This window comes from Protopterus annectens, chromosome 2.part0 (genome assembly GCF_019279795.1).
Source record: "Protopterus annectens isolate FY-2018-M chromosome 2.part0, PAN1.0, whole genome shotgun sequence".
Classification (NCBI taxonomy): domain Eukaryota; kingdom Metazoa; phylum Chordata; order Ceratodontiformes; family Protopteridae; genus Protopterus; species Protopterus annectens.
In genome coordinates, this window is record NC_056728.1 from 597,012,382 (window position 1) to 597,037,550 (window position 25,169).

At 38.0% G+C, this 25,169-nt stretch overlaps 1 protein-coding gene across 3 annotated transcripts in view; it reads left to right on the forward strand.

Moving 5' to 3' along the window:
* TBC1D2 (TBC1 domain family member 2) overlaps positions 1-25,169 on the forward strand; it is a 1,250,316-nt gene that overhangs the window by 584,991 nt on the left and 640,156 nt on the right. For all 3 annotated transcript variants that reach the window (XM_044060977.1, XM_044060978.1, XM_044060979.1), the window contains one exon: positions 18,831-19,036. In XM_044060977.1, coding sequence (XP_043916912.1) covers positions 18,831-19,036 — 206 coding nt within the window. The remainder of the gene's footprint in view (positions 1-18,830; positions 19,037-25,169) is intronic.

Below are 25,169 nucleotides of genomic sequence, written 5' to 3' on the forward strand. Positions count from 1 at the left end.
TGCTCTCTCTAAAGCTAAAAACACAGCATCAATGGGACCGGATGGTGTCCCCGGCTGTGTGCTACACGAGCTAAATGAGGAATTAAACCCGCACATAAGGCAGCTGTTTAATCTCAGCCTTACCACAGGATACGTGCCCAAGGAGTGGTGTATGGCAACTGTGGTCCCACTCCACAAAGGCGGTGCCTCTACGGACCCTGGTAATTACCGCCCCATAAGCTTAACAAGTCTCGTCTGCAAAGCTATGGAGAGGATCATAATGGAGCTCATAAACAAAGATATAGCGGACTTGCAGACATTGGACCCGACCCAGTTTGGCTTCGTCAAGGGCAGATCATGCCTTTTGAACTTGGTCGACTTCTTTGAAACAGTCACCAAGGCCATTGATGAGGGAAAGGCAGTCCATACAGCCTACCTTGACCTTGCAAAGGTTTTCAACACAATACCCCACTCGGTATTGTAGAAAAACTTACCAGCTTAAATGTAAACCCATATGTCACAAGATGGGTTGCAAACTGGCTTAAGGACAGAACCCACAGGGTTAGAGTTGCTGGCGCTATGTCAGACTCCAAGCCGGTCACAAGCGGTGTCCCACAGGGCTCGGTCCTTGGCCCCTTATTGTTCGGCATCTACTTCTCAGAAGTACAGGCCAACATGGGAGGACTTTGGCTGACAAAGTTTGCAGACGACTGCAAACTGGGCGCCATAGTGGAAAGTGCATCGGACACGGATATACTTCAGAAGGGACTCACGGAAACAGATAGCTGGTGCCAGAGCCATGGCCTGAAGTTAAACGCCAAAAATGTATAGTCATACCCTTCGGGAAAAACAAGGTAACCCCAAGCTATCATATAGGTGGCAATCCACTAAGCACAGAAGAGGTTATCAGGGACCTGGGGACCCAGGTTGACAGTGGCCTTTCTTTGACACTCACGTTGCTAAAGTGGTTAGAAAGACCTTCTACATTGCCCACCTGATCATGAAGGGATTCACATTCAGATCTAGTGAGGTCATTGTTCCCATGTACTCTTCACTTATCAGACCAATGATCGAGTTCAATGCCACATTCGCGATGTATCACACCGACATCTGCAGCAATTGGAGAGACCCCAAAAGTTCCTCATCAAAAGGATAAAGGGACTCCAAAATCTGTCATATGCTGCCAGATTGAAGAAACTCCAGCTCTATTCAGTTGCATATCGTCTGCTCAGAGGTGACATGTGCCTGACATACAAGGCCATGTCCAACCCGGAATTAATGGACATGCTCCACCTCAAAAAATCCAAATCCACCAAAACCACTAGAGCAAGCGACTTAAACCTTAGCACGGATATAAATAGGACGTGCTGGAGGGATAGATTTATCACTCAGAGACTCCCTATGCTGTGGAATAAAATCCCGGTCCATGTGAGGCAGAGCACCTCGCTGGCTCTGTTCAAGAGAAATCTTGACCTGTGGATGGGAGATCGTAGGTTTATCCCGGGAATCATCTCTGTGTCACTGCTGGACAGAGGCACAGCAAACTGATGAGCACAGTATTTTTTCATATAAGGGGTGGCGTAAGCCACAAAAATTTGGGCTAGGCTTATAAATGCCTTAGGGCAGATAGCCTAGTATAAACCTATGAACCTATGAACCTATAAGAATGTCTGCTATATTTGCACATTTGACTTGAATGAAACTCTGCCTTTTGGATAGTAAATCGGCATATTTGACATTGACAGGTTTACAGGTTTAATTGTAAATAGTATAGGGCCAGATTCAGTAAAGCCTACACTAAGTGTACACAATATGTATTCAAGAACATTCTTTTCACATTTTTTTTTTTCTAGTCACTCTGAAAGAGTACACTAAGTGTACATGTAGTCTACACTTTGTGTTAACCTTTATGAATCCCTGTCAATATTTAAAACTGCAAGAATATTAGTAGGAAAACTAAAATTAGGAGGAAGAAGGTATGAGTGATGTCTGTTGTTTGTTCACTCAGAACGGTATACACTTGATGTATACTTAGTGTAGTTTCATTAAATCCTGAGGATACTCTTTAAAAGAATAGTTTACCAGTTCTGGTCTGGTGGTGAGGTTTGCATCCACAATATTGTCTTTAAAGGCACCCGGAACTGGAATTAATGTTTCTTGTTCTTGTTGAAATATTTCTTTGGCTTGGCACCCTGTCTGTTGAAATTGTCAATCTAAAAGTTTTTCTTTAGATACTCCTTGTCTTGAAGCCTCTTTGATCTCCATAGCTGTTCCTGTTCTAAAGGGACCGCCCCAGAAGGAGCCCATTTGAAGACTCCGTGGTTGTTACTTTCAGTTGTAGTCCAGTTAGCCCATTGCTGCTGTCAGTCATTTGGGAATTCTGATAGAGGAGGGTTCAGATAGGCATTACATTCTATCATATCCCTTCTTAATTTGTTAACTTTATGCTGCAGAATGTCATTACATAAATTATCCACTTTCTTAAATATATTGACGAAATTAGTTTCATAATATTCAAATAAAATGTCTTTGGTGATAGAATTGTTAAATATGTTTAATTCATTAGATAAGGACTCTGTCTGCTTGCTATTATATTTAACCATAAGCTTACCCAAAGTGCTGAATGGTAATAGGACCCTATTTGCACACTATTAGGGTGCTTCCATAATCTCAGCCCCTTAGGGACCTGATCGTTGGCTATATTTCTTTTTAGTAAATAACTGTTCTCTAATTGTAATTTTTTGAATGAATACATTTTTTTTATCAAAAATGGCCAGCTGTTCACGAAAAGACCCTTGATTTCCTGGAACATTAGCTCTATTCCCAGGAGTCTCCAGTTCGAAATTGTTAAATTTCCACAAATAAAAATAAAAATTACCACCACACAAAGAAAAATAAAATAAATACATTTCTTAATATAAGAGCAAAAATAGAGAAAAATAAAATAAATTCCTTAATATAAGAGTAAATGAGTATCCCATGTTATCTTACTTGAAAGGTAGAAGTATAAGGGGTTTATTGGTGCATGGCAAGTTTTAGCTGCCTGTAAGTCATAGGCGTTTGGGGGTAGGTGCAGCAGGTACTTTCCCTTGTGGAAAGTGCAGTTGTTGTCAGTATGTAGTAAAAAGTTTTGATAAAATTAATGAAAAGTATTTTACATGCAAAAGGAGATTTTCCTGTGATAGTACTGGAATAGTTTATAGTTTGAAATGTCCCTGTGGTAAGGTATACATAGGAGAAAGTAAAAGAAGTTTCAAACAAAGGTTGAAGGAACATGTCAGGGATGTTAAGAAGGGCAAAAAAGAAAGTCCTGCTGCATTACATTTTAAAGAATGTCACAGTGGAAATATACAAGGCTTACAAGCTACAATTATGGGGTAAATACAACAAATGTATGACTTTAATATTAAAAGACAACTCTGGAAATTAGAATCTACTTTAATTCTGAAGTTTAACACTTTAATTCCGTATGGAATGAATCAAGAATGTCAATGGAAATGTTTTCTTTGATTAATTTAAGTCTATGATTGGTTAATTGTTTGTAATCATGCTATTTATAGATAGAACATATGAAGTGAGGATATACTCTGTAAAGGCTGAAGAGCCGAGGCATTAAAGGTGCCTGCATTTTATGCTTTGTATTTGCTGCTAACCAGATTTTATTGGATCCAGTGTGTGCTTATTTTACCCGTTGTGTGGGACTACATTGTGGATCTACTACTGGACTGGACTATAATTTTAATAAAATATAAAGGTAATCAGGTAATTTCCTTGTGTGGTGGTAAGCAGTTCTGTTTCCAGTTTGTGGTGAAGTAGAAAAATAAAAATTATTTACGGCAGTGATCCCTTCTGAAACTCTGGGAGTGGGCTGAGTAGGGGGAAGTGCAAGGCTCTCTCCACTGCTAATGACAGCATCCCTGTACAAACTCTGTGACCTGATCTGGGTTCCATTACTGCAAATTTGTTGACTGACCAGCTGTAAAAGTAAGGTCAGCTCAACCATTGCTTGTTGTTGGTTAATTTAAATACCCAGTGAGTTTTAACTGTGTTATTCTGATGAAGTTCCTACGTTTGTGCACAGAAGCAATTAATAAATTGTAGTTTTTCCCTAATTTGGATTGTATCGTCTGTCCATCTGCCAACACACGGGAATAGGATTTACAGTTTTGCATATCTAAACAAACTCTCATCCCACATATTGAGCTTAACATTAGTCTCTTGGAAGACTTTAACAATCCATCCATTAACTAGGAAACCTATACCACCTCAAATAAATATGCATTCCCAGACATGGTTAATGTCATCTCACTAAATCAACTGGTTGAAGTTCCAGTTAGGGTTTCAAAAATATTGGACCTGGTTCTCACCAGTATAGCAAATCGATGATCAACACTTACAGTAACCATGTCACTGATCAAATCTGACCACTGCCTTTGGAGGCTACTCTAAGGTCAACATAATCCAGGTAGCTACTTTCTACACTCCTCTTTTTTTTCTCATCTAGTTTTATCTTGGCCTATGCTCATTTAATTAGTGCTATTGCGTTTTTATGCTTTATTTCCCTAGCAAAATATTAAGTTATAGTCATACAGCACTGTAACTTCATATATTGCTTTTGTATTTATATCCTTTCGTGTCACTGTAGAAAGAGATTTGTAACCTGTTTACTACGTAACATTTCTCCTCAAGTCTCTAATGAAAATGGGTGCTTCACTTACTGAGTCGGACTTTCCCAGTAAACAAAGGTCAATGAATAAACTAATGAAGTTAAGCACTCTGCTCACCTCAGTGTCCTTGTTCTTGCATCCTGCCACATTTGTGAATAATTGCTATGCCCACTTCAAAGCATGCATTGAAGCATCTGTTACAATAAGATGTAAATTCAGTGCCACATTTAGGAATAAACCCCAATGGTGGAACCCTGGACTAATCAAAATATACAATAAGAGGAAGAAACTCATAGCCTGCAGAATCAAACTTAATACCCCATCAGCTAGATATAAACTCAGAAAGATCAATAAAGAACTCGGAAACAAAATTAAATTCTCCAAAAGTAAGTAGGAATTGAGAAGTGCCTGCTGTGCTAAGGGCAACTCTAAACCCTTATACACCAGTGTCGGAAACCTTAGAGGTACTGCAGAACAATGCTCCAGGCCAGTACATAACAGCCATGCTTACTCATCCCCTGATGATATTAGCCAACAAATTCACTCTAACATTACTCCCCTAACTCCCCCTGACTTTCTCCAGCTTATTAGCACACCCACACCACCCTCCTTTGTTCACCGCTAAGTCCTGAATACTCACTCCAAGGCCAGAAACACTAGTTCCATGGGCCCTGATAATGTACCAGGCTGTCTTCTTGTCAGTATCAGACACTGTCTGGTAGACTCACTATTAAGCCTATTCAACCTTAGCCTCTCCACTGGATTTGTGCCAAAGGATTGAGAACTGTGATAGTGATTCCTTTCCACAAGAGGGGACCCACTACTGATCCAGGAAACAGTAGCCCTACAAGCCTCACCAAGCTTATCTGCAAAGCAATGGAAAGCATCATTATAAGGACACAGGCAGTGTACAAGGCCTGGACCCATGCCAGTCTGGGTTTGTAAAAGGCAGAGACTTCCTCCTGAACATGGTAGGCTTCTTTGAGCAAGTTGCTGATGCATTAGATTCTGGCAGATTAGTTCGCACTGCATACTCTGACCTGGCCAACACCTTTGAATAACATTCCACATTCTAAAATTATCAGTAAGCTAATCAAGCTAAATGTAAATGCCTGTGCCACCTGCTGGATAGCAAACTGACTAATTAACATAACCCAGGCAGTTAGTGTGGGAGTAATGCTCTCTTTAACAAGAGTATTTAGCGGCATTGTCCCCCAGGACCACTTCTCTTTGGTATTTTCTTCTTGCATTTCAAGACTGATATCAAGGGCCTGTGGATGACCATGTTTGCAGATGACTACAAACTTGGAACTGTCATTAATTCTTTATCTAACGTTCAGATTCTTCAGGAGGGAATATCATTCACCAATAAATACTCCCTGGCCTAAAATTAAATCCCAAGAAATGAAGTACTGTGTCTTTTAGCAAAACTGGGTGTTCATGCACCCATTACATAGGTGACACCCCTCTGAAAGATGACTTATTCATTAGGGACTTGGGCACTATCATTGTCAGCAAATTATCCTCTGATCAACATGTACCGACTGTTATTGAGAAATCCTTTTTATCTAATCACCAGTGGTATTTCTACCAGATCTAAGACAGGTACCTCTCTCTCTCTCTCTCTCTCTCTCTCTCTCCCTCCCTCTCTCCCTGTTACTCCCTTATCAGGCCCATAATAGAGTATAATGACTCCTTTGGTATGTACTTGTTTTAAGTAAATAACCCAGCTTAATAGACCACAGCACTTCCTCATTAAGATAACTAAAAGCATGTCTTCCCTGACTGCCTTAAAATGCTGTCCCTCCATCCCTTCCATGGGCAGACCCTTAGGGAACTTAAGATAACCTATAAAGAGACTTAGTGAATGGAGCTAGGTTATGTTTGACATTCAGTCTCATCTTAAAAGAGGACTTTTTTATTGAATAAAGGATCCAGAGTCTACTCAAAGTTCTGTTTGATTCTGGAAAAAAAAAACAAAGACCTCAGGCCATCTGGGACCTCAGCAAACTAAATGGGTTTGTAAAGAAGACAACATTTCAGATGTTCAGAGTGCAATCAGCTATTTGTCTTTTGAGGATGGGAGACTGGATGTGTTCTTTGACATTTTGGAAGCATATTACCATTTGAAAATAACATGGCAGACCAGAAGGTATGTAAGGAGATGGTCAGTATCAATTCAGAGACATGCTATTCGGTCTCAACACAGCCCTTGTGGTGTTCACCAAATGCATGGCAGTGGTAGCAGTACATCTCTGACTGCAAGTATTTTGGGTATTCCCCTACTTAGATGATTGCCTTCTCTGTGTAAGATCTGTCCTTCGGATGAGATGTTAAACTGAGGCCCCATCTGCTTGATTTGATGGTAGCTCCAGTGGATGTAAAATATCCCACTGCACCTATTGAAAAGAGTAGGGATACTTTATATACAAAAAACTCCTATTTACAATATATGTACATATTTACAAATGTACAAATATATTTGCACATATTTATAATTTTACTTAGTCATACTAAATTTTCATCCATATTAGACCTCCCTCCTTTTTTGCATAACCACCATTGGATTATACTTAATATTGTTGCTAAAATCCATTTGCCATTAAACATAATTTCATCTATTGTTTTAACATAATCTTTAGTCAGGTCTTATAATATCCACATTTAATTATTTTTCATGCTTATTTTATCCACTTTTTATATCTTCAGAAAATCTTCTTTACATGGTTTTCCCCTTAAGTTTTTTACTCTTTTACATTTCAAAAAACATGTTCAGTATTTTCTTCATCTTGACAATGTAAACATATTCTATTACTTTTTTATATGGCATATTTCCTTTTACTGGTAATTTTGTAGATTTTCCCATGGTTTTACATAGTAATGTTTATCATTACATTCTTATACCATACTTTTTGTTCTTTTTGTATCTCATCATTTCTTATTTTTCACAAAAGTATTTTTCTTTGTAAAATGTTATTTCTTTATTTATACAGTCTTTCTTTTTTACTCTTTTTACCATACCCAAAAAGTATCATATCTATACAGTTTTACTACCAATCTCTCTTTTTCATATATCCACTTTAATACTTTGTATAAATTTAATGAAGCAGCATATAACACTGGGGTAATTAACCCTATACCTTCTTCCTCTTTATTTACATACAGAACTCATCTTTTTTTGTTTATATACAAAAAAGAACTCTTATTTACAATATATTTACATATTTACAAATGTACAAATATATAGATATACAAATATATTTGCACATATTTATAATTTTCCTTACAGTCATACTAAATTGTCATCCATATTAGACCTCCCTCCTTTTTTGCATAACCACCATTGGATTTTACTTAATATTGTTGCTAAAATCCATTTGCCATTAAACATAATTTCATCTATTGTTTTAACATAATCTTTAGTCAGGTCTTATAATATCCACATTTAATTATTTTCATGCTTATTTTATCCACGTTTTATATCTTCAGAAAATCTTCTTTACATAGTTTTCCCCATAAGTTTTTTACTCTTTTACATTTCAAAAAAATATGTTCAGTATTTTCTTCATCTTGACAATGTAAACATATTCTATTACTTTTTTATATGGCATATTTCCTTTTACTGGTAATTTGATAGATTTTCCCATGGTTTTACATAGTAATGTTTATAATTACATTCTTATACCATACTTCTTGTTCTTTTTGTATCTCATCATTTCTTATTTTTCACAAAAGTATTTTTCTTTGTAAAATTTTATTTCTTTATTTATAAATTCTTTCTTTTTTACTCTTTTTACCATACCCAAAAATTATCATATCTATACAATTTTACTACCAATCTCTCTTTTTCATATATCCACTTTAATACTTTGTATAAATTTAATGAAGCAGCATATACCACTGGGGTAATTTAACCCTAAACCTTCTTCCTCTTTATTTACATACAGAACTCCTCTTTTTACTTGGTTTAATCTTGAATCCCATATAAATGAAAAAAAAAAACATATCTGCAATAATTCATTTTCAAATACTGTTGGCAATATAAATACACTTGTTAAGTATGCTGTTTTTTCCCCCAAATAAATGAAAAAAAAAATATCTGCAATAATTCCTTTTCAAATACTGCTGGGAATATAAATTCACTTGTCAAGTAAGCTGTTTTCTCGTCAGTACTGAATTTATCAAATAAGCATTTTTTTTCTGAATGATAATTTGTATTCTCCAGAAAAGACAGGTTTGTTTTATTTCTTCTGTTTTTATCACTTTGAATTCTACTTGCATCTTGATTCCCAAATTGTATATGCAACACAGAACTTTCATTCATTGTGAAATATATATACCCCCTATCTTTACTACATGACTTAAACCTTTACTTTTTCTTTATTCAAAGCCATTCCTATCACCTCTAGACACTCATTTGTGCAAAGTATTACTTCTTTTATCCAAATTTTGTTTTTTGCAATTATTATAATGTCATCTGCATATGTTAACCGAACTGGAATTCTTAATCCTTCAGGTGTTATATACCCCACATCCTTAATTTTGTAATTTATTTCACATACTATTACATTCATAACTAATGCAAAAAGTATTAGCGGGAGACAGAAGTTCTAATAGTAATTAAAGAATGAAAGTGCTCATCTCTTGTGTCTGTAGCTTTACCTTGGTTGTTTCATGTTTTAACTAGCTAATGCAAAGAGTATACATTTCATTGGACATCCCTGTCTTGCACCACTCTTTGTATGCACCTCTTGGCTTAATCAGCCATTTTCTAGTATTTTTCCCTTTATTATTACTATACCCTGACGTATACAGTTTCCTTACTTTCTCACTTATATTACATTCTTTTATTATTCCCCATAAGATTTCATGTCCAGTTGTATCAAATGCCTTATTAAGGTCTATTGTGATTTTTGATTCTTCTTTTCTATTAATATCATTCACAATTTCTGTAACTATCATTAATAACTCTTGACAACCCTTTCCCTTTATACTGTATATACTATCTTTCATAATATTTTCCATTTTAGTTTAAGATTTCTTTTGTATTATTTTCATAAAGATATTATCATTATAATTCAGTACTATTAGTCTCCAGTTCTTTTAATTGCCTACTGCCTTCCTTCTTCCATATGAATGTAAGTATTCCACTACATAATTCTTTATACATAGAAACATCATTTAATTATTCTTTCAAAATATTTAAAAATATATATATTTTTGCCAGTCCCTTAATTTTTTATACATTTCATGCCATAGCCCATCTATATTTACTTATCCTAATACTTTATCTAGCTCATATAACTAAATTTCCTTTTCAAGCTCCTTATTCCCTTTTTCTGTTTTTTGTTTTTACTTTCCATGTTTTTTCACTATCTGCTTTCCTTTAAACATTTCTTGTACATGTTATACTATACTCCTCATAATCTTTTCCTGAGATCTTTGTATTTGTTATTTTACATTTGTTTTATTTCTCTCACTACACTGCCATTTCCTTTTACTACTCTACTCTCACTCTATACTTCTCTTTTACCTATTTTTAAAAAATATCTTTGTTTTTATAGCAATTCTTGTATATTTTCTTGATTTCTTTCATATAATTTTTTTCTCATTGTCAGTGCTTTCTGTCATTGTTCTAAGTCTTCCAATGCATCGTTACATGTTCTTTTATATTTTTCTTTCCCTACTTTTCTCACATCATATTGCCACTGTAAAAACTTTTTTTTCATATTTTTCCTTAATTGTCCTCCACCATTCAGACCAATTTTTATAAAATGTTCTCATAGTAATAAGATCTTTCCATAATTGTATTACTAATCTCTTTCCTTCTTCATTCCATGCTTTCTCATTTATCCTTTTTATTATGTTGCAGTTTTATATATTCCTTGTTTTATTTTATCTCTAGCCAAATTGCAAGATGATCAGAAAATCCTGTTTCAATTACCACCCTTTCTCCTGTAACTAAACTTTGATACTATAAAATAATCCATTTCAGTTCTATACATACCCCTTTTGTAAGTCAATGAATTTTTGTCCCAAAGTTTATCTTACCACATCTTATAACTTCTGTCATTTTAGTATCATTCCCATTTTTTACTCTTTCCTCTTAAATTACAATTAAAGTCATCGTTATTATAATATTCATATTTATCACTACATAGTCTAAAACCTGATGAAATGGGACTTCCCTTTTTTTACAGTTATTATAGGCATATAATTATAATTCCATATACTTGTTTTTTCCATTTTAAATCTACAATGGTTAATCTTCCCATTTTTGCTAAAGTTACAGCTAATATCTTTACTGTATTTCTACAGACTAAGGCTATTCTAGAACATCTCTCATTTCTCATATTTGATCATCTTTCCTCCCCATAGTTTCTCTGTTTGTAATCTTTCATTTGTTAAAAATTATGTGTCTTCTAATATAATTAATCTGTATCACATGTATTACATTCCAAAATTCCTATTCTTCATACTATATTCTTAATAATATTCACATTTACAGAAATCACTCTAAAATGTTAATTTTCCCTTTCCCTTGGATTCATACATTCATAGCTAATTACTAGGCTAGCAACCTTAATGAGCTAGTCTAAGCCTATCACATTTCCCTTTACCAAAGATGAGAAGCAAACACTGTAATTTGTGTGTGTCAGACACCTTAAATATTATACCAACCCCCAACCATTGCTGTATATATTTTTTTAGTCATTTCCTTTTTTTATTTTGTACTTGTCCCTTTAAATTATTCTTTTACTATTTTAACAATATAATTATTTTTTCTTTCACTATCTCCCAATTTCCCAACTTATGTCTTCTTCATCGCTTATTTCACAGCTTTTTTCTATGTGCTTTTTATTATTTTTTCTTTTGTAATTTTTCTTCTGTTTCTATTACTTCTAAAATGTCTTCACTTTATTCATTTTCTTCTCTTTCTTTTTACTCACTCTTATTTTCTTTTTCACAATCCATCCATAAATGTCCAATTTTGCTACATTTATAACATTTCAATTCACATTTTTTACATCGTGTCCCATTTTCCCCACAAATATAAAATTTTTTAATCACAGTTACTTATCAAATGTCCTTGTTTTCACAAAAAAATGTTTTGATTTGTCCCCAGTATTTTACACCACTATTAGTCTAACCCACATTCATCATGCCTGGTATGTGTGGATTTTTTTTCCTTTCAATATTTTGGCACAATATTACAGTCCCATGCAACAGTCCATAAACTCCTTTTATCATAAACTTTTGCAATGTCCAGTACTTTATATAAAGTTTTAAAATGTCCTTTCAAAATCTCTTTCCACCTCTTTTCAAAATTATACATGCTTTTTTTGTTCCCTGTTAAATACTTTTATCACATAAAGATTCCATGTTACAGTCTTTCGTTTTTCATATTCTCCACAAAAATTTTCCAGCGGAAAAACAGTGGCAAACGTAAATAAGAATAAATGCTGTTACCTCATGTGCTTTTACACCCATTACTAAATTGTCCAATTGTCCATACCTGTCCATTTCTTTGTCTTCTTTACTTGAATCCTTACCATGTACTTCTGTTTTTCACTTTCTTCTGCCTTTTTCTTTTCTGCTACTCACCTTTTGCCTTATTTTACTTTATCTACATATGTTTTCTTTTCCATCTCACTGCTATTCTTCAGGATTGTCACTTGCATTCTCCTTTTGTAGTTTCTCCATAATGTCCCCCCAAGGAAATGTCTTCTTCATTTTCTGTCTCACTCTGCATCACCATTTCTTTTAAGTAAATCATCCTGAAACCCTCCCGACTGGAGGGTTATAGTTATAGATCTATCATTTGACTCATCTCCGTCAAACAGATTTCTTTGAAACATCTCTTCAGAATCCTGCAAGCATTCTCTACTTTTGATATTGCTTTCACTTTTATTTCTCTCACCACTCCATTATCTAATTCTGTCTCTCCATCTGCCTCCTTCTTTCTCTGGGTCACCTCTTTACCTGGAATGGAAACAGGAAGTGCTCATGCCAAAAGGGTCCCATTCACAACAAAGATGAGTAGAGAAAGTTTCCCGATGCCCTGCCCAAATTTCACTTAGAAGTATAAATACCACCTTGAGTATCCCCTAAAAAGTTTCATAGCCTAGTGAGACTAACATGGTCAACAAACAATAAATAAATAAAAATAAAAACAAGAATACTTAATCCAAGCAACAGATTACTTGCTCCAGATATGTCCATCTTTGGAAATTTCAGTAGATTATGAAAATCACACTTCCAGCCCATTCAGTCACTGGATTTCATAGGATGCTATTAGGCTGTGTCACAAATTACAAATTTTCTACTAGCAAGGCTGACTTCCCTACATCTCCAGACACAACAGGTCAAAATTCATCCAAATCCTTCAGCTTCACTAGTTCTTTGCTTGTTAGGCTCAGTGGTAGCCTATATAACTCTGATGTATTACTCAAGGTTCTTCACGAGGGTCTTGCAGAGGACTCTTTCAGTTCGTTGGTTACTGCTAACTCTCGTTCATAGGTTCATACTAGGCTATCTGCCCTAAGGCATTTATAAGCCTAGCCAGAGTGTGCTTGGCTTTCGCCACCCATTTTAAATTAATTTTGCTATGCCCTTTTTCGAGGTTAGTATACTGTGCCTCTGTCTAACAGTGACACAGAAGTGATACCCAGGGTAAACCTACGATCTCCCATCCACTCATCAAGATTCCTCTTGAAGAGAGTCAATGAGGGACTCTGCCTAACCTGGACTGGGATTTTATTCCAGAGTGAAGGGAGACTCTGGGTTATGAATCTGTCCCCCCAGCATGTCCTATTTATTTCAGTGCTGAGGTACAAGTCTCTCAAGTGCGTAGCTCGATGGAATTTGGATTTTCTGAGGTGCAGCATGTCCATTAATTCTGGGTTGGACATGGCTTTATACGTCAGGCACAGATCGCCTCTGAGCAGGCAGTATGCCACTGAGTAGAGCTGGAGTTTCTTTAACCAGGCAGCATATGGCATCTGTTTGAGCCCTTTGATCCTCTTGGTGAGGTACTTTTGGGGTCTTTCCAGTTGCTGCAGGTGTCTGGTAAGGTACATCCCAAAAGGGGCATTGTACTCAATAATGGGCCTGATGAGGAATGAGTAAAGAGGCACGATGACCTCCCCTGATCTAGATGTGAATCCCTTCATGATTAGGTGGGCTGTATAAAATGTTTTTCTAACCACTTTGGCCACGTGGTTGTCAAATGAGAGATTGCTATCAACTTGGGTCCCCAGGTCCCTAATTACTTCTTCTTTACTTAATGGATTACCACCTATGTGGTAATTTGTGGGCACTTTGTTTTTGCCAAAGGGGATGACTATACACTTTTTGGCGTTTAGCTTGAGGCCATGGCTCTGGCACCAGTTGTCTGTTTCTATGAGGCCCTTTTGGAGGATGCTTGTGTCGGCTGGAGTGTCGATTATGGTGCCCAGTTTGCAGTCATCTGCAAACTTGGTCAGCCACAGTCCTTCCATGTTGGCCTGTACCTCCGAGAAATATATACCGAACAAGAGAGGTCCCAGGACCAAGCCTTGTGGGACGCCACTTGTAACTGTTTTGGAGTCTGACATGACTCCAGCAATTCTAACATGTGGGTTCTGTCCTTGAGCCAGTTTGCAACCCATCTAGTGACAGAGGGGTTTATATTTAAACTGGTGAGCTTATCTATAATGCCCGAGTGGGGTATTTTATCGAAGGCTTTTGCGAGGTCCAGGTAGGCTGTGTGGACCACCTTCCCCTCGTCAGTGGCCTTAGTGACTGTTTCAAAGAAATCATCCAGGTTTATGAGGCAGGATCTGCCCTTAACAAAGCCAAACTGGGTAGGATCCAGTGTCTGTAGGTCCCCAATATCTTTATTTATGAGGTCCATGATGATCCTTTCCATAGCTTTGCAGACCAAGCTAGTCAGGCTTATGGGGCGATAGTTTCTAGGATCCGTTGAGGCACCACCTTTGTGGAGAGGGACCACTGTTGCTGTACGCCACTCTTTGGGTACATATCCTGTAGTAAGGCTGAGATTGAACAGTAGTTTTATGTTTGGGTTTAGCTCTTCTTGGAGTTCATGTAGGACACAGCCCGGGACACCGTCTGGTCCCATTGATGCTGTGTTTTTTGCTTTGGAGAGGGCAGCTCTTACCTGAGCATCTGAGATGTCAGGGGGGCAGCACTCTGCTGGGATAGATATTTGCCCTTTTGGTGGGAGGGGGGGTTTGCGCTGAACCTGTCAGCTAGGACGTTGGCAATGTCTGTGGGTTTGGTGTATTTCTTGTCATTTTGGACTAATTCTGAGCATATCTGGGAATTCCCACCCAGGTTCCTAACATAACTAAAGAAAGCCTTGTGATTATCCGTAGTGTCCTGTTCAGTTTTTCTCTCGAAGCTGGCCTTTGACAATTTTATGAGTGCCCGTAGTTTTTTGCTAATACTGATCAGAGATGCCTTCCCTTTTTGGGATTTTGCTCTATCATGTAGTAGCTTCCTCCTTCTATTGTATAGTTTGTTTATGGCTGGGGTCCACCAGACAGGACATCTACCTTTGGAGGATTGGGACTTGGTTTTATTTGGGATTGCATGATCCATGCATTCCTGAAGGTGTTCATATAATGCGTTTATAAAGGATTCTGCGATCTGGGCTGTATTTTCCACAGGCCCGGGGGCTTTGAAGGATTCCACCTTTGTTTTGAGGAGTGTGAAATTTGCATTAGAGAAGTTTTTCACTGTGGTTTTCAGGGCAGGGGGTGGAGTCGGGATGTGAATATCCAGTGAGATTAGTTTATAGTCTGATCTTACCAATGAGGGATACACTTCTGGTCTGGAGCATAGAGGATTCCACCTCGGTTTTGAGAAGTGTGAAGTTTGCTTTTGAGAAGTTCTTCACCGTGGTTTCCTTGGCTGGGGGTGGGGACGGGATATGGATGTCCAGTGAGATTAATTTATGGTCAGATCCTACCAGTGAGGGGTATACCTCTGGTATGGAACAGAGTCCCCATGTTGGTGATGATCAGGTCCAGTATGTTTTCTCCTCTTGTGGGAGTGGTAACAAGTTGTTCCATAGTATTTGAGTTTATAAATTCTAGGAACCTTTGGGCTAGGGTGTTGGAGCTAGAGTAATGCTCCCAGTCTATGTTTGGGTAGTTGAAGTCACCCAATATAATGGTGATTGGAGAGACCTTCATATTTTCCAGTGTTCTCAGGAAGGCCGAGTGGGGTTCCTGGGTTTGGGAGGGTGGTCTGTAGCAGGCTATAAACTGGAAGGCAGTTTTACCCATTGTTAGTTGTACATGGATAGTCTCTGATGCTTCGTGCTGTGCCACCAACCTGGAGGTGTGGGTATCTTTGACGAATATTGATACTCCCCCTCCTTTTGTGGTTCAGTCCAAGTTTTGGGGCCGAAAAGCATGGTATGAGGTATAACCTGGTAGTGCTGGGGTGCTCTCAGGAGCCTTGAACCAGGTTTCTGTTACTGCACAGATATCGATGTTCTCCATGCTAAGGAGAGTTTTGAGTGAGTGCATCTTGAGGTTTAGACTTCTGGCGTTGAGTAGCATTACTCTTAGTTTCTTATCCCTTGTGATACCTATGGAGGTGGGTTTGTCTTTTGAGCCTTGCCTAAAAAAGGCACTATGGGGGTAGCAAGAGCCTTTGCCAATATCCGAAAGCCCAGGGGTGACAGGTGCAAGCCAGCCCTAGCAAAGCATCGTGGCTTGTCGAGCATGTCATCCCAGGCTGACAAGCATTGGATCCCCTTTGAATGACACCAATACTTAAGCTAATTGTTGAAATTGATCATCTTGCCTTCATATTGTGGCATCATTCTTGGTGAGGGTAAGATGCTACTCAAGGTCAGGGTCATACCGGCCTGGGCTACATGCTCAGAGAGCTCCTCTATGTCTCTTTTCATGTAGTCCAGGGAGGCACGTCTCAGGTCATTCACACCAGCATGGACAATGACTGAGTCATATTTGTACTTGCTTTGGAGTGACCTGAGTGCTTGTGTTATGTGGCAGATCTTAGCGCCCGACAGGCAGCTCTCCGTGACCTTCTCCTTGTTCAGCCTGGTGAGCGGGACGTCAGTGTGCCTGACGATAGAGTCACCTATTACAAGTGTATCAGGTGTGTTGTTTAGCCTTAAAGGCTGTGACTGTTCGGCACACTGGCTTTGTGAGCTGTGTGTTGTATGTGTTTTGTTTTGGGGTAGCGGTTGCTTGGGTGTCTGCTTTGGAAGTCTCTGCTGCTTTGGCAGATTTTTATTTAGAGCCTCCGAGTATGTTTTTGTGTGTTTATGTGTTTGGTTTGCTGTCGTGGTAGGTCTATGTGAGACTGGAATTGTAGTGAGTGTGGTTTCCTTCTCCTCCTGACTGGTTACGCCAGTACTGAGTTGAGAGAGCTTAGCCTCCAGTATGGCTATATGGTTGCATCTCTCACATGTGTTGGAATTTGTTGGGAGGAGGAGAGGGTTGTCTGTGTACATGAGGCAGTTGTAACATTGCCTCAAGATTCCCAGATTCACTAGCTGGACCGGAGAGGAGATTGACAACTGACCTTTGGACATGCAAGAATAGTATTGGGAATTCCTTTATAATTGAAAAAAAAAAGGGCTAATGGGGAACAAGGTACTCAAGGGGAGTTTGTGAGGGTGTAGTGCTTTTAATTTTTTAGTGCTGACTTATATAATTGCTTTAGTGGGCAAGTGCCAGGTAACTTAAACGCAATGTGTTACAGGTAACTTAAATGCAAAATGACAAACAGTAACTTTCTTTCAATTGAAACAAGGAAATAAGTACAGTAAGCAATGCAGATATCACTAGGGATCCACAGAAGTGCTGAAAAGCCGCGTTTTAGGTGGAATTAGCGTTTCAGGGAAATAACAAGCAAACAAACAACAAGCATAAAAACAAAGCTAGATTCAGCAGGCCTGGATCTAGTCTATGCTACAGCAAACAAGGTTACCAATTTCAGTAAGAAGCAGTTCAAATATGCAGGCACTATAAGACTTTAACCAGAAATTCCCAGCTCAGAAGGGCAGATTCCAGCCTCTCCTCCCACAAGAGTGCAGACCACGAACCCTTCTAATGTAAAATAACTGGCCTGAAGCCCAAGTGCTTAAACCAGAATTAATACACTTTTAGAATAACAGACACTGAGCCCTCAATCAGCAGTTCCCAACTTAGAAGGATATAAGCTACCTGTTCTGCCACCAGAGTGCAGACCACAAACCTTCTTAATGTAAAACAACTGGTCTAAAGCCCAAGTGCTTAAACTAAAAGGCTTAGAATGAGATACACCAAGCAGTAATAAATACAACTGAGTACTTTTAAGATGACGCAAAAGCAAAATAAAGTAGGAAGAAATACAAATACAGTAAAAGCAAATACATTTTTTTTTTCAGAAAAGTAGTAAAAACAATTCACATGCAGTGTAAGCTGGCCCACTTGAATATGTAGCAATATTAGTCCACACACAGTTTGAAAAAATGTAATTAAATTAAAAAGGACTAAAAGCAAGTGCAGAAAGGGTTTATTAGGTAGAATGCGTTAAAGAGATGGGACTGGGGGAGTGTCCTAGATCAAATCTACAGTGGGGCGGGCACTGCAAAAGACACCAAATTTAAACTACAACCAAGAACAGGGAGGTGGGGAAACCAGTTTCATCAGAGATGTGAAGAATCAGAGTGCAAATTATAAAACCAAAAAAATTATATACTGATCTCTATATATTTGCAGAACAGTAAGACAACAGATATCTAAGCAACAATTTAGCTCTATAATACAGAATAATACAGAAAAATATACTCAGCTCTAGTGGGGTGGCATTCTGAGGCCATTTACTTAGATTGACTGTTTTTATCAAAGTAATATAGGACCTAGAACCTGACTTGCAGCTGTAATTTATAGATGTTTTCCTCAAACATTCCACAACAAAGTTTAAGGTTTAATTTTTGATTATGCTGCTAAACCACATAGAATACTGTCTGACTTGCAAAACTGGGATGTGTGAATTACAGTGTAAATTTGTGAACTGAGTATCAGAGTATTTCCACTGGTTAATTAAACTTCTGTTTCAAAAAATGTGTGATAGTTCATGTAATATATTTTTCAGCTGCGTATGCTTTAACTTTCAAATTTTGCATTTTAACATGTTCTGCTTCTCTTTCCTCAGTTCCTAATGAGCTGGCTCTTGAGGAACCAAAGAATCAGCAGTCTGTTTCCCCGTATGGCAGCTTAAAAAAGAAGTATAAAAAACGGTACAGTACCCTTCCCCATTCCTTTGAGAAACTAACACTTAATCGAAATAACTCACAGGACAAGGTGACCAGGATGCAACAGGAGATACTGACACTTAGTGCAGAACTCCAGTCACAAAAGGTAAGTGTGTCAGTGTGTTTCTGCTTTCATTCTTAAAAGTGTGAGCTTTCTGAATGGTTTTCAAAGAAAAAGAAGAATGTATAATTAATTCCGTGGTTTTATAATCCATTTTCTAAAAGCAAGATCCCGAGACAAATTCAATGATATGTAAAAGAAAATATTAAATATTACCACTCTGATATATAAATGACATCAAAGATGGATGAAAAATCTGCAAATCACTCAGATAAAAAAAGTAAGGCATGTTGTTGGGTTACCTCCTAATAGTAATGGACCCAGATTCAGGAAAATTTAAATTAAAGAATTGATGTAATTTACTACATGTTGATCAGGATTACCATTAATTTCATAACAATAGAACAAGAAAAATATGGGGTAACTATATAGAAGGAGCAATTATATCGGGAACAGCTGCAGCACTCAGATGTGGTTAATATACCATAGGTTGTCTTCCTTCAGTATCTTCAATGTAATGAGATATTCAAAAGTTTAGTGCCAGTCAGGATTCATTTAGAGTGAACAGTGTTTTTAGGCGAGATTGTGTGAACACTATATGCATGGGTGGAGGTGAGGGTAAAGGTGAGGTTTTGGGTGAGCTCTGTGTAGGGATATGGGAACAGAAGCGTATATATGAGGTTGAGTTTTAGTTGTGTGTAGGTGTATAAGAACATGATGGCATCTTTGTGGCTGAAGAGAGCACTGCATAGGGGTATAGGAACATCGGGGTATAGATGGGGCTGAGTAATGTGTAGAGAGGTACAGGAATGTGAGGGTATAGATGGGGATGAGGTGATCAAATTGTAGAGATGTCAGAACATGAGGGGTAGGTGGAGTTGGTGATGAATATTGCATAGGACATGAGAGCATGGGGGTGTAACTGGAGTTGGATTTGAACAGTGTGTAGTGATATGGAAACATGGTGGTGTAAGTGACATGTAGGGCCTTTGTAACATGGGGCTGTACATGAGGTGGGGATGGGAAAGGGCATAGCACTATGGAGAGAACACAACAGACAAAAAAGTAAATAGGCTAAGTGCCCCATAGTGCACCTGTCTGTTGTAGTCATTCATCAGAAATTAACAGCAGAACATTGCACCCAGTCATTTCATGTGGCTCATGATAGGGCCATCTATTCAAACCTGCCAGGTCACATAGTATAGTGCCCTGCTACTATCAGTGAGACTATAGTCTGGCACTTAACTTTAGTTCTGAAGAAGTCCATTTTATTATAAAGGGCAAAAGTGCTTTACTTTCTTCAGTAAAGCTCCTAGTAGTGAGTGTCAGTTTGATTTTTTTGTGACTGATCTTACCTTTGCTAGGTATCTGTAGGTGGCCATGTGTCAGCAGGTAGTCTGATGATGATTGTGTGCAGCACACACCTATATTCCTCTGAGGGTATGCAGTGGCATAGATCACACATGCTCACACACACACACACACACACACACACACACACACACACACACACACACACACACACACACACACACACACAGCACTGACATGGTAAAGATTGGGTAAAAAGGTGTATGCACAGATTCTGTGGTATATAAATATATCATGTAGTTGTGGTGCAGTGGCAATGCAGCCAATCCAGGTCAAAGTTTGAGTTCCACCTTGCCCGCTGCCATTTCTTTTGCTTCAATCAATTTAAAAAATTCCACATTCTACATATTGACAGCGTTAAGGTTGCAAATCATCCTAAAGCACCTCTGTACTTGAACCCTTCAGTGGAGTGTTCATATTTCCAAGATGTAAAATGTGTATCTGCTGTGCGAGTGCTAGCATTCATTCACAGATTGAATGTGCCTTGGTGACTGGAACATTCTTGAGAATAATGAGCCTGTACAGTGGTTTGTGCCTACAAGGTTCATCCCGAAGCCACTACCACCATCACCATTGGTCTTTCTTATGCTGCTGGTACTGAGAAAATCACAATGCATCTGCCAAAAGACAGTTTGAAATTATATCAGTTATTCTATCATACATTTCTGTTTATTCTGTGGATGACAGTAATTCCTTGCATTAGATGCTATGTGTAATGCTGTGGCCTTTTACCCACTTGATAAGATCATGTAAAGTCAGAGGCTGTCGTGTGTGACAATCCTTTCTTTGCAGGTGGTACATGTGCTATAGCTATTTATGACATCAGTGCTGCTATTCAGAAATATGTAGCCCTTTCTTTTGTATAACAGTACATTCAACTGCTGAAGAATCGTCCCATAGTTTCATTGTAAAGCTACAGGCATACTCCATCACCAGCTACAGAAGCTGGTATTCCAATATGTCCTGTAAGCATCACAGTACAGACCTTGAAATAAGCTGAACATGCAGTACTGCCCACAAACTGGAGCACATTGTCATACTATATTAGCTATTTGCACATGGATTAAAGGGAATGTTTTGCATATTTACATTAAGCAAAATTGCCCTGGCAAGCATTTTACCTCCTGCGAAAATATTTTAACCACAGCAGATTTCTGCTGCAGTTGGACTATACCATTATTTGCTGCTATTTATCAGTTTCATTTTTAGCTGCTAAATGTATTATTTGTCTCTGCTTTGCCATCCTAAAGGTGCATGTTTACTAATATGCCTCTGTAGGTTTTGCTGTGCAATCTGCTATCACAAGTGTTGCCTTCTTTGCCATTCACCTTCTACAGTGCACTCTTAGCCTGATCTATCTCTCCAAGGATTATATTATTAAATTCAGTTAAGGCAGGGTTGAGCTGTTAACCTGGTCTAAAAGTCATATGAGTAGCCATTCAGATGTCCTTAGTTGCTTAAATTAGTTGCACTGTCTGTTCCAGCATTTTAGCCATATGGCTTAAAGAAACAGGAAGAGACCAATCTATGACTTCTCTATTACATATGTGTTTTATTTATATACTCAAACCACTAAGCCATCTTTGGAGAGCTTTGGTAAAACACCATCTGCAAAAGTGTGCTGGTAAGAAGGATAATAAGACAGGGCAGGTTTATCAACAACTGACTGTGCATACATGGGATGAAGGCCATTATCAGGGGGCATCTTTCTTTGCTTGCCTCTATTTCTTCATCATTATATTAGAAATCACTGCAAGGAGTGGTTACAGGAACTCCACTTGCTTTTAACCACTGCTCAGAAGTAGTTGTTTAAAACAGACATGGAGGGCTGATCTCAATTCCAAAGTACTAATTTATAGCAGCTGTGGAAAATGATCCACACTTAAGTGATAATGCTCTACCAGAAGGAGTTTGTTTTTCTGTTGTGGCCTCTTGCACTTACTTTTAAGGACAAACATTTTTCTGTGTAGACTATGACCTTTGTGTGATCATTCTGTAATGCAGTCACAAAACTAGATGTTCATTTACAACAAGCCCAACAATCTGCAGTATTTTAATTGTTGTAAGCCTGATCTGAGCTCTTAGGAAATCTCATCCAGTAACAAGAGGGTTCAGTCCAAATTACAAAGAGAAGTGAAAGGGGTGTAGGCAACTGTGGCATGGATTCCGACTTGAGCTTGGACAAATTACAGAGAGATCTGGAAAAAGAGACCTCTTGGAAGTGTCTGATTTAAATTTCTTCAAGAAAGGAGATCAAGAAGTGACCCCTATAAGAAGCTACCAGTATGCCCATGATTTGAAAATGTTGGAGGTGTGTTGCTACGACCTAGTTCAACAGGTCTTATTTGCCAGATTGACAAGTTTGAGAGTCCGAATATTTTACTTATATTTTATGCATCCATTTCTTGTTTTTAAATTTAACTGCATTCCTATTTTGTTAAAAATGTTATGTTGGTTTGTCTCCTAGTCCTGGAATATGTAGGATTTCAAACCTGACCCATTTTTTGCATTAGTTTCATGTAGATCCTGTATTTACCATATGGGAATTATGATTTCTGAAAAGACTCAGAACTGTATCACCCATTGTATTAAACATTAGATACAGATCACACCTTAGCTGTCTGTGTGAGACTAAGCATATATATATATATATATATATATATATATATATATATATATATATATATATATATATATATGGTTTCACTTCATATACTCGAAATGCTGAAATCTCGAATTTCAGCATTTTGAGTCCATGAAGCCAAAACTTTAGAATAGCGAAAGTGCATAAATGCGAATGCGAATATGTCGAATCCGCACTTATGCAGTGATGCTATGTTATGGAAAGTGTTTGGGATGTTTGTGTTCGGACTTTTAGGTGAGTAAGTGTATGTGAGCGTTTTTGTAACGTGTGTGTGTGTGTGTGTGTGTGTGTGTGTGTGTGTGTGTGTGTGTGTGTCAGGGATTGTAGAGTGTGTGTGTGTGTGTGTGAGTTTCTTTTTCAATGTGCGACCTCGGAGTTAGTATATATAAGTGTGTGTGTGGGAGGGGTGCAGGGGGGCTTGCCCTTCTGCTTTTGTTTAGTGTAGGTATGAGTGGTGTTTTGTTGTGTTTATGTTTTTTGTGGTGTAGGTGTTGTGGTTTGAGTGTGGTGCAGTGTATGCTGTGTGTTTGGGTTTGTGATTTCGGCTTTGTGGGGTTTCGGTATTATTATGGTTTCAGCTTCATGGACTCGAAATGCTGAAATTCAAGATTTCAGCATTTCGAGTGTATGAAGTGAAACCATATATATGTGTATATATATATATATATATATATATATATATATATATATACACACACACACACACACACATAGATAGCACTTATTCTGTTGGTTGACCTGTTTAACCCCTCCACCTGGACTCACAAACATTCTCTCAAGGCTGGAGACAATGGCTCCCACAGGAGGATTATGAGCCTGGAAGCCACCACTTCTGCTCACAGTGCTAGAGGTGAACTTTCAGCTATGGTTATTGGGAGTGGCCCCACCCTGAGCCCTAGGGCAAGTGTACCCACCAGACCCACTGAAGCCACCATCTTTCTCAACCTGGATACTCTGTCTAACCTCCACCAGAGTTAGATGAGAAGGATGACCTCACCTGCATGTCATTCCGTCTACTATATTCCCTGAAAAAAGTGAGAAGTTTTAACCTATTCCTTCCCTAGCCATTGCCAGCTCCAACAAATGCCCAAGTCCCTAAATGAACTCTGGTTGTTTGAACTTCCCTTGGGCTTTATCACTCTGTACCAGCAGAGCTGGCATGAGGTATGGTGAGTGTCTTGGTGATTTTCAAGCTTAAAGTTTTTCCTCATAAGTCCTTTTTTATACTTTTTTTATACTTTGTGTGTGTCTTGTCTCTAACTGGATCACAGGTTTAGTCACTGAGGAGAAGAAAGCAGTGATGTAAGTCATGTCCTTTGTCAAGAGCCAGTGCATGAAAGCCTTCTTGGATGAGTCTGAAAAACCAAAGTCACTGAAAGGTTTATAACTTAACCCAAGGTTCGGCAGCCTTTAGAGGGAGGTATGTTGTGGCATGTCTGAAATGTACAGAACCTTGGATAGGAATTTGGTGGGCTCAGCCCTTCATCTAAAAACATTCATTGAGTTGCCTATTCAGTCTTTCAATGTCAGCTAAACTGCCTTTGAGAAATCTGTCTTTATTGGATTGTCTTGCATCAGAATCTTTATTTAGCAGCCCTGCAATTTTAAGTAAATTATGTCAAACAACTTTCTGACCATGGTAGACTTAATATAATTTGTTTTTATCTATACATATTCTTAAGGTATTTGTTTTTCCTCACTGTTATACATGTTCGGTCTGCTAATACTGCTAAGTATGAGTATCCAGATGGGGACCTATTTAAATTAAAGAAGATGCTCCATACATTCTTTTTGTTATTAGTACACATGATGCAAGTGTGGATATTAGTACACATGCTATAATAGTTTCATCTATTTGCAGTTCTTTAGTCATATGATAACCTTTGTACTTTTGCTGTTTTCATATATCTGCATTTAGATCACATTATTCATAAGTCAGTGGCTTTATCAGTTGCTGTGACTATGCAGGCTAGTTTAAAGTTTGCAAAACCATCCTACTTTGCCACAGTAGTTTCTTGAGTAATTAAAATTTGCTAAGGATCATAGAAGCAGGGCTGGGACAGGATTAAATTTATACAATTTGCCTAATACTTGTTTTGTGTATCCTATTTATTTACATATTATTTGAGTTTAGACATTTCACAGTTCAGTATGTATATGCAG